The 16,107-nt window shown below is 34.5% G+C and overlaps 2 protein-coding genes across 2 annotated transcripts in view; both read right to left on the reverse strand.

Annotated features, from left to right (window-relative positions):
* The window catches only part of LOC124635372 (GTP-binding protein Rhes), a 58,456-nt gene extending 43,910 nt beyond the window's left edge, over positions 1 to 14,546 (reverse strand). Inside the window, exon 1 of the mRNA XM_047171249.1 lies at positions 14,116 to 14,546. Coding sequence (XP_047027205.1) covers positions 14,116 to 14,459 — 344 coding nt within the window. The 5' untranslated portion in view covers positions 14,460 to 14,546. The remainder of the gene's footprint in view (positions 1 to 14,115) is intronic.
* LOC124635371 lies at positions 1,387 to 3,909 on the reverse strand. Its single transcript, XM_047171248.1, has 3 exons — positions 3,718 to 3,909; positions 3,012 to 3,264; positions 1,387 to 2,644 (listed from the first exon to the last, which is right to left on the reverse strand). The coding sequence occupies exons 1-3, from the start codon at positions 3,907 to 3,909 to the stop codon at positions 1,404 to 1,406; spliced, it is 1,686 nt and encodes a 561-aa protein (XP_047027204.1). The 3' UTR covers positions 1,387 to 1,403.
* Positions 14,547 to 16,107: the final 1,561 nt, after the last annotated feature.

Genomic DNA, 16,107 nt, shown 5'->3' on the forward strand with positions numbered 1-16,107 from the left:
AATTTGGCTCGAAATGGTTCGTGTAATATAACCCACGGCCGGTGTGTCGCTTTTTTTTGCTCGAACTTGGCGGACACACTGCCGTGTGTCTAGATTCCTTAAAATTACTTTTGACAATGTATTTGTTATCAGGTGTAAATGTTAATGAAATCTATTATCATGGTTCTACCCTTTATTTATAAATTGATTTTTCTTTTAGGTCCTCCAGGCCATCCTATGGTGATGACGCTGTGAGTTACGTACAGCTGAAACGCGACGGCGATTTGTGTGTGGTAAAATGTAAAGTCTGCCCAGAACACAAAGTCCACGCAAAATTGTATGGAGTAACTTTAATAGTAGATGAACAGGAAGAGGCCGTGAAGTCTGTAGCATGTAATGATTGTGTGGCTTCCCAAGGAGGCTGTAAACACGGCATAGCCTTCCTAATGTGGGTCCATCGTCGGAGTGAGGAGCCATCCTGCACATCCATACAGTGCTATTGGATGAAATCGCGACTATCGAGAGTTGGTTCCACCACGAAATTTATAACAGCCAAAGAGTTATCCAATGGCAGACCCAGTGTGCCATCAGATGAAGATGTATTTAAAAAGTTTTTAGAGGAAGGGAGAAAAAGAAAACTTAGCAACTGCGAGTTACTTAAATATCAATCTGACTATGTGTTTGACCAAAAAGAAAGTTTGTCTATGCACAAGTTAGTGCTGAAATATAAAGAAGCATCTTGTGATAAATTTTTGGAAAAGGTTACATTGACCGATGCTGATATTGATAGCATTGAGAAAGAAACTAAAAGGCAACATGAAAGCATCCTTTGGCATGAGTTAAGATATGGCAGGGTAACAGCTTCAAGAGCATTTGAGTTTAGTCGTTGCAAAACCAGTGATGGCACTCTTATCTCATTAATAATGGGTGGGAAACTCCCTGACACATCAGCCATGAAGCGTGGTAGAATATTGGAAGATGAAGTAAGGAAAACAGTAAGTAAGTACCAAACTGGGAAAAAAAATTAAGCACTGTGGATTAATGTTGTCTAAGAACTATCCTATGATAGCAGGATCACCTGATGGTATCTGTGAAGACAGTATTATTGAAATTAAATGTCCCATGAGTGCTAAAACGTTTAAAAAATATATAGTCAATGGTAAACCAACAATTAAGTTTTATGTGCAGATGCAGCTCCAAATGTACCTTACAGGACTTAAAAAAGGCTACTTTTGTGTGGCTGATAGCAGCTACAGTGCAAATAAAAATGTAGAAATAATATGTGTTTCATATGATGAAAAGTATGTATTAAATTTTCTAGATGTTATAGTCTCTTTATGGAAAGAAAATGTATATCCATTACTATACCAAAGTTCTTTGTAATATTTAAGTAAATAAAACACAACATTAAAACAAAAATAGTTTTATTTAATTAATGAATCCTGTAAGTTGATTAAACAACAGGCAATGGTGATGACATCATCAAGTACTTTTACTAAATTACTATTTATACATGCATGTGGCTTTAACATATTAAATTCACGTAGGCGTCGAATCACTCTCTCCACATGTATTCTCAGACTAGCAATTTTTTTAGTTTCCCTTGCCTCATTTTTTGATAATTTAGACCCAGTTGTAACACTTGGAGGCCGTACTAACTGCACTCCCTGTTGTCGTAAATATGGTTCTACATGTTTAAATCCTCTATCGGCCATGACACACATACCAGGTTGCAGACACTTAATAAAATCACAAGATTCAACTAAACATGTATCTGTTATTCTTCCCCCATAACCTGGTGAAATATAATTTACTAACCCATTAGGTGTACAGGACACAAGATATTTAATAGTATTAGCTTTTTTGTACTCTGACCATGAGAGTGATTGATTTAAAGCTTTTGAAGGCTTTTGCACCTCTATTTCTAGGCAGTCTTTGATGCAACTTACATTATGGTATTTGTGCCTAAAAGCCATAGGTAAATTTATTTTTGTTAAATGCTTATCTAATTTTACAAGAAAAGGACGCATTATACTAGCTATTAATGGTATACTCCTTAGAAATATTTTGCTAGCATATGTTGGATCCATTGAAAAATCATCAGCAAGCTCTCTGAATGGGTTATTCAATCTAATTTTTCTTAAACACATAAGTACATGGTTTACAGGAATATGTAATTTTTCTGCAATTAAATTTATTAAGTAGAAACAGTTTTTAGGAACTCCAATGTAAAAACGTGGATTATTTGTTATTTTTAATATTGTTAATTCCAGAATTTTTGAATTAACTTGTTTTTTATCTTCTTCAATCAATTCGCTGCAGTCTGAAGTAGATTTCATTTGTAGAGATATTGTTGACGGTGATGTATCTCTGTGCGTAACTGATGGTGTATAAGAAATATCACTATCAGATTCTTCATGTTTCTTAAGTAATTTCTGTACATTGGATATTGATGGTTTAGCAGCAATGTTACTTTTAATTTTAAATGGTGATGTAGACACAGATTGTCTTGGAGGTTTCAGAGGTGATGTCATTAGGTTTACTAAATTAGCTTTCTTTTGGATGGCTTTACTTCTAAACTTATATGTCATGTATACTTGAATTGATTTATCTACTGTCTTAAGTGTGTTTTCTTGTAAAATATTTCCAATGAATGCTTGTGAAGCTGAAAAAGAAAAAAAGTTTTGATACCTTTAAATACCTTATTCATGAAAAAAATCATTAAGATTTCAAGATAACTAGGTATACAGAGAGGTATATAAATATCTATATGCTATGTTCTTGTAGGTATATTTTAAAGGTCAAAACAATAACAACTCAAACAAATATCATATATGATTTTATATCAATAAGCATAATATTAATAGGCATTATAAAATATTGTTATCAACATTATAAGTATTCAACATTATCAAAAACAGTCTGTTAATGTCCCACTACAGGGCTAGAAAAAGGTAAAATCTTATATACCATCCCACTGTAGGGAAAAGGCCTCCTATGTATCAGAAATAAGCACCTGAAATGGTACCTACCTGAAGTTCCACATGACATCTCTTCAAGTTTCACCTGTTTTGTACTTATTTCTTCTAAATCTTTCTGATATTCTTCTATCAAAGTCTTTCTTTGTTTTTTGACAATATATGGTCTTGGTGTAGCATCTGATGTTCGTTTTCTTCTATCTGGTTGACATTGAAATTTAGTGGGCATACACCCTGGTTTCATGCGAATCTGTGACACCGAGCCCATCACATGATATTCCATATAATTATCCATATCATTTGGTAACTGAAATTTGACGAAACTAGTGACACAAAGTTCATGAACATCCTAAAACAAATTCTAATAAAAAGCATACTATTCAATCAATGAGTATATTATTGATAAAGAAATAACCTAAAGTTAAATAAAAAAGCAACATAAAAAGAAAAATAACTATAAAACGAATTTATGCTAAACTAAAATATATGTAAAATTATAATATAAACAAAAACTAATATACTACTACTACATAACGTAAACGCCTTCCTCTCTTCTAACTATTTTGCTGTGCCCATCAGGGTCCATAATTGTGACTTCCTCTATTATTTTATATTTTCCACCTAATGTACATTATGGAATGCAATAAATGATATGAATAAAATGCGTAATATAACAGCAATGAGAGATGAAACCTAACCTCGAAATAGTTATTTACATTATAAACTATGCTAGAATCTAGAGAACTATGTAATAACTTACATCAAAGTGATCTTCACAAAAATAAAGTTGTACCCTGGGCAATATTGCTTTTGAATCTCGCCTTGCAAGTTTAAGCCACTTGTTTCGTATTTTTTTATTGTGAGGAACGTACACAAATAACTTATCAGGAGTTGTTTTGGATGTGTTCTTACACTGGGGGACCCCACAACACCTATGCACTTTCGAATTCATATTTAATAACACAAAAAACTTAATTATTGCACGAGCGTTGTTTACTTGCGTCTTGTAATTTCAGTCGTGACGTCACAAGTGACGACATGACACTGACAAGCGTTTTCGCGCCGGATTCAAAGTGGACAGAGAAAAATGCAATTATTTGATAAAAAAACTTCGCATTTTCTTAAAATTAATAATTTTTCATATAAAATAGACGTATACCTACATCATACAAAGGAATTTAAAAATTTGTCATCATGCCTATTTCAGTCGTGACGTCACAAGTGACGACATGACACTGACAAGCGTTTTCGCGCCGGATTCAAAGTGGACAGAGAAAAATGCAATTATTTGATAAAAAAACTTCGCATTTTCTTAAAATTAATAATTTTTCATATAAAATAGACGTATACCTACATCATACAAAGGAATTTAAAAATTTGTCATCATGCCTATTGTGATTACATCCAAACAACATTGTTTATTGTTACTTGGTTGGTTATTTAAGGCTTTTATCTTCATAATTTTGATATTAATTAGTGTAGCGAAAAAGATAAAAATATAGGTGATGAAAAGAGGATAAAAAAATGTTACACTAACTTGCCGAAAAAACTACTCCAAACTTAAACCACATTGCAAAAATCATCCTTATCACACACAGCAATCCTATTGAACTGCTATCATCATTCAACAGATCCAAATAAATGAAACCAACAAAAAAGTTACGTGGGGCGTAACTTTTTATTTGATTTGTGACCGGAACGTACGTATCAACTTTTCACCGTTCACAAGTGTTTGAAAGCAATATATTTGTTTTATTTCATTGTGCTTCCAGTCTTAGAGGACACGACCAACAGGAGACGCCATTGCAGTGCGTTTTTCTCTGTCAAAAGGTAAGTACGAGGGTACGAGGGCGACACTCTTACTTGCATATAACTATGTATGAATGAGCTATTACCATTTTAAGGCGACGAATTGGTCAACAATAATTCCATAACCGGCACGCGCATCTAAGGCGCCAAAAGGGGTCGGAGCGTCTGAGCGGGGCGAGGATAACAATACGCGCGCTAGCTTATAACTAAAAGTCGTAAGCGACAAAATGGTTTTGTAATTTTATTATTTTGAAATGGTAAATTGATAAAAATTCCTTCTACAATTTTAAAGAGTATGTATATACTCAACTACTAAAAAAGTTAAGAGGCTTAAATCGGTCCCGTTTGCCCATAATATGTGAATCTCTTTTTAAAAAGAGGTATGTTTGATATATTTTTCTCTGTTATAAAAGTTACCTAATCATGTTTTGACGTCTAACAAAATAAGGTTTATATCATGAACTTTCAGGTAACCAAGTTGTATTTTGATCCGTTTTGTATTTACTGAGAATTAAAAAACCCCCGACCCAAAAAAAGCACGCAATTATTATGACAAAAGGTTAAAACCGCTCTAATTTATTAGCCTAACGTTAGAAGTAATTATATACTACTACATTACATATACTTCTTATAACTTTTTATACAATTTTGTTTAGATACGTGTTTTTTTTTTATACGAATGTTGTAATTAGGTAGGTATCATTTGATTTATGTAAGTATTTTTAAAGGTAAAAAGCGGTCCCCCGACACGTCAAAATTTAGTTTAGTCTGACATGCTTTAGTTGGTACTTACGTAGTGTTAAAAGTTATTTTTTGCTTTTTATAGGGTTTAGCGTTTTTAACCTTTTGTCATAATAATTGCGTGCTTTTTTTTGGGTCGGGGGTTTTTTAAATTTTTAATTTAATTTTATTTCATGCTTTTTGAAGGAGCTCCTTAATTTTTCCTTCTTTCATTTAATTTCTTTTATTTTAAGATGGGGTCGCTATATGCGATCTCGGCCAAAAGAAGCTGTTTAACAATCCTCATGACAAACCAGCTCTGGGAGAATTGCACAGATTGAGAAACAACAAAGATTAACCTTTGGTCATTCTAGATTTTCAGCAAAAATATAAATCGGTTTATCCGTTTCATTCCGGCATTCCAGGGTTTCATCCGCCACATCCCATTTCCAGCATCAGGTTCTCGTCAGTCAGAAACATGAAGAGAACTCGTCAAGACAAATTCAACGAGCCCAAACTCGATGGGTTTACTAAACGGCAGTTCAGGGTTACGTCTCCTATCTTCGTGTCCTAACAGCAGACCAGCTCAGTGGTTCCAGAAGACATTAGTATTTCAAATTTCAGATCCCACATATGCTTGCAAGTAAACTGAGCGTGTAACATTCCTATCACGCCTAACAAACGAGCTGATGACCTTGAAGACCTGAACCGATTTCCACCAAACATAGCTAAGAACACTCCCGAATGACATTCCTTTCAAACAAAAAAAACCGCATTACAATCGGATCATCCGTTTGGGAGCTACGATGCCACACACACACACACACACACACACACAGACACGTCAAACTTATAACACCCCGTCGTTTTTGCGTCGGGGGTTAAAAATTGAGATCCTTGGCGCCAAAAATTCCAATTCGTCCTCTTAATCTATTACTTACCATGGGTTTACCATGGTGTCGGGAATCGGGTTGAAACTAGGTTAAGGAGATCACATAGACAGTAACTCCATAGAAAGCACTGGTAAATGTGCATCTTGTGAGACTGACAGCTGACCCCAAACATAGTTATAAAAAGGGTAGGCAGAGATGATTAGGTACCTACCTGGCAGACTTTTTCGCATAGACATTTTCACCCATGGGTATCCCGGTTGGTTAAATGATCTAAGTTTCCGCCGTGAATAGGTACAGTAAAACAATGTTCACGCGATGACATGTCACTCCAACATTGATATACGGGCATTGTCAACTAAATTAATAACGTAAATGGCATTTATTTAGTCGCCATTCGGATATTATTATTTTGAGTTCCGTTTCAATAGTTTTAGATGTTTTCTAATTTTGTTGTTATTGTGTTAGAGTATATAATAACGCATATGTAGCTAACTAACACGTGCTACTTTTTTTTAAACAATGAAACGACATCTGAAACTGCTACTCGAACATCGTTCTAAATATATCCGTCACTAACACAAATTGCTGTGACAGAAAGACTTTTAAATAACACTTAAAGTTAAGAAACATTCCGCTATTCCGGACTAAGCTGAAAATATCTAAGTATACCGAGAGCTTGCCCTTTACAACTAGATTACCTAAATTAAAATAATCTGTATTTAGGTACATATTTCATTAGTAAGCGTCACTACCCATCATTCATAACGAGCATAATAAATATATTACCTGCTAATAAGTTTAGAAACCATATTGCCAAACAGAATCGTTAATTGGCATATCGGAAAGCCCACATAAAACAATTGCATTAATCCGCGGTCGTTCACCGCAATCAAGAGTATACACGCGTATGTTTAATTTAAATAAATATCAATTTTATTGTATAAAAAGTAAAGTACACTACAAAACAATGCGAAATAAATATCTTTCCATTACAGAGTTATTACATGCTAGCCGTTTTCCCGCGATTTCACCCGCGTCCCTCGGTAACTACTGCCCGTACACAGATAAAATATAGCCTATGTTACTCGTGAAATATTATAAATATATCTTGTACGTCTCTAACCGACCACGGGACTACAGAGTCCCAGATTTTTGGGAGGCGAACGTGGGGAACTTATAAATATTATTATTAAAATATTTTCGAACGTCATTGTGACAAGACATGTGATAGTTTGATAGAACACGATTTTGCCGCGTTCTTGACTATATAATCTTAGTTGATTTTTATGTTAAAACTATTTCTTGTAATTTCCTCGTTAAACAAACCTGCTTCTGGTTTTTAAGAGTAGGTAACTTTTCAACGGTGAAAAGATTTTTCAAATCAGTTCTGCAGTTTCAAAGCCTTTGGGATATAAAAAAGAAAAACCAACAAATAAATGTTTTCTCTTTATTATATTACTAGAAAACAGACAATGCAACCGCAACGAATGTAATATGTGTATCGCATATTGATGTTACACGTGCTCGATATGAATGCTGCAAAGAATATTACATAGCAACGCCTTAGAGTGAAAACCTCGGAAGTATGAAACAGCAGAAAGAAGAAGTAGGATGTGCTTTGCAACTTTTCCTTATTAGAAAAGCAATATTTTTTACTTCTTGAATGTACACTTACTGGCTTTATAAGACCTTTTATTTGGGACGCTATCTTGTAGGCCATTTTTTGATCAGTCTACAGCGACCATATATTCAGAAGCGTGTATGGTGAACAATATAACATATAGGTATGGTGAGGAGTAACAGTAAGAGGGTCCCATTCAACATCCCCTAGAAATGATGAAACTCAAGACGCGTCAACTCGTGCTTGTTAAGCGATTCTTTAAATAGGTACCAGAGGACCTCAACATCACCAGACTTTTGCATTAATTCATGACACTATAAGAGCAGGAACAATCATTTCTGCCCATGTATGTACATAAAAAACCTTTTTTTTTCCTTAATTAAAATTATTATTATTTTTCAGACCCCAACCCAACACCAAATTATCCAGATCATTCCACCAAACATTATCCAGACATTAAAACCACTTACAAAATTACACAGACATCTGCAAAAAGCAGATAAGTGACGTCTCTCTGATAAATGAACGTGTCGCAAACATCGTGAACCAGATTGTTACGTAATGTAATAGAAAACCTATTGGATAGGTAATCTATCAATTTGCCGGGCGAACGATCAAAGGTAGATGTGAACTACACTAATCTCACACTTCTATGTATACTCGTGTCTGTGGTATAATTTTATATTTCGTCCCTACTTATTGTTTTCGACGGGTTGACGAATGTGAGTTACGGTTTTGACGTAAAGAGATAGGTTGATAGGTTGTTTCTAGTATAAGTCATAAACTGTTGAAATGATTTGGTTGATTTTGATGTTATCTAAAAAAGCGTACCTTTTTAGGTCTTAATTATCATATAACTGAGTAACACCGTGCGGCTTTTTTTATTCTTCTTAATTATTGCACAAGTAACTTACTGCCGTGTTGTAAAAGGACATGATGTTATACTTATCACAAAATGAAATATTTTTAAACCTACAGCTACTTTCTTGAACTAAGAATTTAAATTGCCTACTTACTATCATCCAAATCGTTTTTCTAAAAATACTTCACTTTTTTCTGTCAGGTACTCAACTCCAAGATCATGAATGGACACTTTTTATTTATTGGCTGAAACGTTCACGGCCGTATTCTAGAACAACTCTTAACTAAGTAAGTAAATAATTCTGCTTAGCGTTTGCTAAACGCCTTTTTACCGTCATCTAACTCCATGATCAATCTTCAAGCTACCAATAATAAAACCTTTCAAAAACTAATAACCTGTAGGTATGAAATTTCCCCAAAAATACTTAGATACATTTTCGCAGATTATATTAACGTCCATTGTTCTTAAAATAAATGTTTCCTTCAAAACTTGAACTTGAAAATTAAAAGTATTGTTTTAAAGAAAACGTTTATTCAGTCGGTGAACTCGTTCATGTATTCGTTCTAGAATATGTATTTCATTCAGCTTACGTTGTAATCTTCTCATTCTGACTTTATGAAGTAGCGTGGGTTCAGAAACAGCTGACAGACGCCATCATATCCTTTTATCCAGACATGTGTATTAAACAGATATGTTTTCACAATTCAGATGAATGACTTTTTACACGAGTTTCTTTTAACGTTCGATATTGAGTGCTGAATGAAGGTAAGCTACTTTTAGATCGTGAGATGGGACTTAATTTTGAGTCCTAAACCAAGTAAAGATTTTGAGTTTGATATCTTCATTTTTCTTTTTTTTTCGTTCTAATCTTACCTACAAGTATTTAGACCTTTTCATTTGTTGGTAAGAGGTACATGTATTTTCACGGAAAACTGCTAATACCAATGAGCCAATGTTTAGAACGCTGGTCTTAGCTGTTTAACTGCATAAAATAATAAATTTATTTAATAAGACTTAAACAATAGGTATCATAGAACATTCAAAACACAATTGAGTGCCAATAGTAGCGGTACACAAGCGCTACATTCAACAGAGATGGTAATCACGAGCGCCAACGCTTCGACACGACACGATACTCCTCGGCACGTCACGACACGGCTCGGCTCGGCTCGGCACGACACGACACGGCTCGGCTCGGCTCGGCACGACACGGCGCGGTATTTGCAATTTGTGCTGCGATTGTCATCCGACCCGATTTATTGTATAATGTGTAGCTGTGACGAGAGAAATGTTATTATTTTAATATGCTATTATGTTGTTTGTGTTTGGTTATGTTAAGCTTGGGTGGTCCAATCGGAATTATGAAGATTTTTAACTATTGCCCCAGTATATCCATCATTTAGTTTTCAGACTGTCATATAGGCCTTGTTTGTTGTTATTAATTACTTTTTACTTATAAAATTAGTTGAAGTACAACGCTAATGTTATTTTACATTTTGTTACCCCATTTCCCGTAAATTATCGTAAAATCTCCTGCATCCTGTCTTATATTTCTTTACATATTTCATTTTTCTAACCAAATACTACATACAGTTAATGTACGTCCTAAAAATTAATATAAATAAATACACCATTATTCAGTGTACACCTCTGATATATTCAGCAAGAAATTTGCTAATCTGTCCGTGTGTCAACAGCTCGGCTTTCGCAATTTCCGCCGAGATTGTCGCGCGGCCTATAATTTATTGATTCACTGAGCACCGTACCAATGTGTATGTGATACAAAAATCTTTGAAACCGTGGTAGAAGCTTTTGGAGGATACTAAGGGCAGATTTTAGGCAAGAAACCTAAATTCACGTATTCTTAACCTAATTTTACATCCTACTAATATTATAAACGCGAAAGTTTGTATGTATGGATGTTTGTTACTCTTTCACGCAAAAACTACTGAATGGATTTTAATGAAACTTTACAATAATATAGCTTATACATCAGAATAACACATAGGCTACAATTTGTAAACATATTGTTCGAAATACTAAACCTGCGCAGACGAAGTCGCGGGCACCAGCTAGTATTTGAATATGTTTAACTTTCATATGTAACTTGTTCCCCGTCAGGAAATGATGGAACTTCTTTCAGCACCTTTACATATGTTCTTTCTCAGACTCCATTTCGGTACAAACAAATCAATAGTTTTGGAGTGAAAGTTAAACGGATAGACATACAGAATTACTTTCAAAAATAAATAAAAAAAAAAAAGCATAACTTTCGCAATTATAATATATTATTACCTAGTAGTTATTCTAATATTATTTAAAACATAGAGAAAAGTGAAATAAGCTTTATGTAAGTCCCAGTTAAACACACTTATTTAATTTAGTTTCGTATCATCTTCAACGTGAAGGCTAATACATAAGTTTTCATAGCATAGCACTATAAAAGTTTTAAAAAGGGAAGTTTCGTTTGTGAGAGGTGAACCTTTTTACTGAAAACTTTTAAGTATCTCTGAAGGTACCAGCGCATCTTGAAACTCGGATTGTATCATAACAAACTAGATCCTAATAAATACATGCGAAACTCCGTTTTGATTTTTGGATGTTGTTACTCGTTTTACTACCAATGAAAAGTCTTAGAAGAAATAAAACTTTTCATATTCAGTTATTTGCACATTTTTATTATGTAGTACCTACAATTCACATAGAAAAAACTTATTCACAAAAAAATCCAGCATCGATGCAATTTAACTGAAAAAATATTACACAGTTATCTACCTGCCTGAGATTTAGAACCGATTAAGTGAAAAAATATCACACAGTTACCTACCCTACAGCCTGAGAAAAAACATAGAACATAACATTTTTCCCAGTAAAGGAAGCAGTGCCCTCGGGACGCCATTGGAGCGCAGAGAACAGCTAAATCATCAGAAATTCAAAACCTGTAAATCAGTTTTTATAATGACGATAGCGCCTAAGAAATTCATGAGGAACCTATAGTACAATTTATACCCGTGCGAAGCTTCGCGTCTAATTATATAAGACCATAGCACAAGGAAAGCTAGTACTTCAATTTACAAAGTTCATATTGTTTAACAGGTTTCTAGCTCTCGTTTGTTTATGCATAGCAATAGCGAGACTGTTCTGAGCAAGAGTTTACACGTGCGTGGCAAAATTCTGCTTAATTAGAAGTTGGGAGTTGTGATTCCAAGATCTATGTTGTTAAAATAACAATTGGACAGTTATTTGTTGGTGTTTAATTCCATTTATAAGTACCTTGATAAAATATTAAACTAACTTTTGCTCATAACGTTTTTATTAACCGTTGATCTTAGGAGAAAGAATCAAGAGGCTTTTTTGGAATCCTCAATTAACGAATTGAAAAACTAAAGCACTGGTACCCAGCTGAATCCGGTTTGACTGGAAGCCGACCCCAACATAGTTGGGAAAAGGCTCGGAGGATGATGAATTAACGAATTTAAAAGACTGAAATATACCTTTAATAAATAATACCATAAAATATACCTTTTTTGGAAGTCCGATAAATAAGTGACTACCATTTTAAAAAACACTAGCAGCCTTACTACAAAAACTTAAGCATCTATCGAAGACATATCTAAAAAGAATGTGGCTGCAAAACGGACCTTATTTCAACGTCATCTAATCTATACTAATATTATAAAGCTGAAGAGTTTGTTTGTTTGTTTGAACGCGCTAATCTCAGGAACTACTGGTCCGATTTGAAAAATTCTTTCAGTGTTAGATAGCCCATTTACCGAGGAAGGCTATAGGCTACTTTTTATCCGGGTTCGTGCAGAGGTTTCCACGGGATGCGGATGAAACCGCTGGCAGAAGCTAGTAGGTATATAAAATTTGTCATGTAATCAGACATTTTTTTAGACAAGTGTTCACAGTGTACAACAGACGTTTAAAAATTTTGTAGTACGACGGTGGGTATCTATTTGATAAATAACCTTTATTTTACGAGCACAATGCTACTCGATTTGTTACATGATGTAGCTGTATGAAGAATAGCCAATAGAACATCGGGACATAAATTCACGGTTAGTTTGATATGGGAAGCGCGCCAAACGATACTTGGAATTACTCAAGGAATTTGAATTATCAAGCACTTACTGTTTGCAATTTTCGTTATAAAAATAAGTTTAGTAGGTACCTACGTAGTTAGAAGTCCCTTAATTTCAATATGTTGATCTTAAGTTTAATATCGATATGAATAATTTTAAGTCGCATTTAAGGCCACCAAATCATGGATGGATGACCATTTCGTTATCTTTGAAATCAGGAGACATCAAACCACTTATTTCATTAATGGAATTCTACTGCATGTCTATGTAGAGGTACATATTTAGTTTCATATAGCCAGTTTCTTCATCAAAAGTTAAAGCCAAAGTAAAAGTCAAAGTAATGTCTAAAGTGAAAGTAACGGTCAAATTCATTTTTTCTATTAGTTTTGCTGTCACTTTAGCCTTGAAAAAACGAATTCGACCGTTACTTTTACTTTAGACATTACTTTGACTTTTACTTTTGATGAAGAAACTGGCCGTAAAACAGGCAACCAAACGACCGACAGTTAGAAACTCAATACGCAATTCGATATTGCTTTCCGTTATTTTCACCACTAACAATCGAATACAAATTAAGGATAATAATCTAAGAACAGTCTAAAGGTCATCTAGACTCCCCCCCCCCACCCCCTCGCACGCGCCGTCGCACCTTAATACGACCCCTTGTCTCGAATATACGACACATACATATTTAGTAAAATTCCGCACCAAGTGGGATATTCTGCAATCCAATAATCAGAATGATCGGATAGGGTCTTCAATTGAACGTTCATCGGAATCGCCCTACACATTTGTCGAGTCGAGCAAATCGATTTACTAGAAGGTTAACTAACCGATCGGATCTCGTGTTCTTTGTCAATTTGTTGGATGCTGAGGTAAGTGGAAACGAATCGATTAGACGACGTGTGACTCGATTTTTTAAAGTGTTGGCTGTTTTTCGCAAATCGTCCAGCTTTTTTAACCTTCAGTACAATTTCCTTTATTGAAATTCCGTACATTGAATGAATCAGCAATTTTTTTTATGAACAAAAAACTTAACTGTTTTTACTGAATACTGAAAAACAAAAACTAAGTTCTTTTCAAATTAAATTGGTCTTCCAAAGATCGATTACCTATTTACTTATAAAATGACTACAAAAAAGTATTAAGTACACAAAAAAAAACTTACCCCAACATAACCAGTCTGAAGCAGTTCTTCGGCGGAGGCACAGACTCGTCACAGGCCTGCAGCACCGGGGCACTCGGTCCCGGTGACCTTTCAGGGTCGGATTCCTCCCCAATCCCGGCCCCTCTTCGACACAACCATGAGGCCCCACACTTATCCCTCGCATCCTCTACTGGGGCCGCGAACTGACATCTCCTAGGAGATCGTCTCCCACTGGCTAAGGAACTCTTGAGTGGGGATGGTGGAGCCCGCACGGGACTAGATGTGGCCCTAACTGGGGACGTTGAGACCTTCACTGGAGACGATTGTAGGGACACTCCGCCCCTGTCTGTCGTTCCGTTCAGCATAGTGATTTAGGTTTGGCACTTTTCACTTCACATTTTTTTTAAGTCTGTGTTTATTTTTGGGTAAGCTGGGCTATGTTTTCTGTACGGTTGTTACACTTAAATAAAGGTAAAAGGTTTTAATAAAAATAAAATAAGGAATGCACGGATTCGTTGCATGAACCAACAACTAATGCGTAAAAATAATTCTTCCATATAATACTGAAGATTTTTTTAAGTATCTTTTACAAATAATACTTTATTTCAATGAGAATAGTATAATACGCAGCAACGATATGCTGATATTCATTTTGATTGACCATTGTACATGTGAATGGACGTGCCTTACGGATTTAAAACCAATTTTCTCCATACAGCAAAATAAACGATAAAAGATTGTGCCTACCTGCGGATCCAGCATTTAAATGTAGACGTCGAATGGATACTTTACGTTAACCCTTGTCAATTTAGATTTTCGGATTGTAAGGACGTTGACTTCTGCAAGTTTCTTTTTTTTTTGTAAACTGTAGACGACTGAAAATAGGCTTAGTAAAATAGTGAGGTTATTTTTGTACCATTCATCTGGATTATACTGAGGTGCATTCGTATTTTTTTCTTGTATGTATATTGTTATCATTTACTTTTCAAGGATAAAAACGTTTTACAAAATTATTATTTTTTCAACGAGTAAAGAAAAGCGTGGGTTCATGCAAATGTATCTTTCACGCAAAAATAATTTATTACGCGGGTTCAAGTAACATTAAAAGTGGAGATGCCTTCCACGTGAATGATCGACGAATGATTTAAAATGCTGCTTCGATTATCATTTAAAAACATTAATTCAATAAAAAATATGCAAGGTAAACTCTAAAAACTCTAAAGACCGATGCATCGATCAAAATAGAGCCAGACTTTTACAAAATATAAAAAGAAAAGAAAGAAAAGTGTATATAGATCTATGAATAACAAATTGTAGCCCATCATAACAACATTAATTATTTTTTAAAAGCTTCTATTTTTCTAGTTCGTAAAACAACTACGTTTTAATAACATTAAATAAAAAAAAAACAAACATAGAATATTTTTAACACATTTATGAAAGTGTGGTCCTAATAAAAGCAAAAACGATTTTTATTCCAACATTACATTGTTATCGTTTTTCACGTGGAACCGAGAGCCTTTATTATTGTTAGCCGCTATCTAAATAACATGAATAAAGGCCTTGTAAACTAGAATAAAGCTTTTGAATTCGTATATCAAGACCAAAAAAATTAGAAAAAGGCTTTTGTGGTCCTAACCTGGTCCTTTTGACTGGCAAGCGCTGCCTTGTTGCATGAAATACTGGTGGCTTAAAAGCAATCGCATGGATCAATGGACTCCGGAAAGCAAGCCAATCTACATCATAGAGTACGTGTTCCCATCAAAATTTACTAAATGGTTTGCCAATTTCCTTCATATTTCGGAGGCGTGTTTATTATTCGGAAGAGCTAAATTTTGTTATTGAAACGGCATCTAAAGTATCACTTCAAGCATAAAAATTCACATGTGAAACGGTAAATCTATACTTATATTATAAAGAGGAAAACTTTGTTTGTTTGGTTGTAATGGATAAACTCAAAAACTACTGGACCGATTTTAAAAATTCTTTCACCATTAGAAAGCTATATTATCT

The sequence above is a fragment of the Helicoverpa zea genome, chromosome 12 (genome assembly GCF_022581195.2).
Source record: "Helicoverpa zea isolate HzStark_Cry1AcR chromosome 12, ilHelZeax1.1, whole genome shotgun sequence".
NCBI lineage: Eukaryota > Metazoa > Arthropoda > Insecta > Lepidoptera > Noctuidae > Helicoverpa > Helicoverpa zea.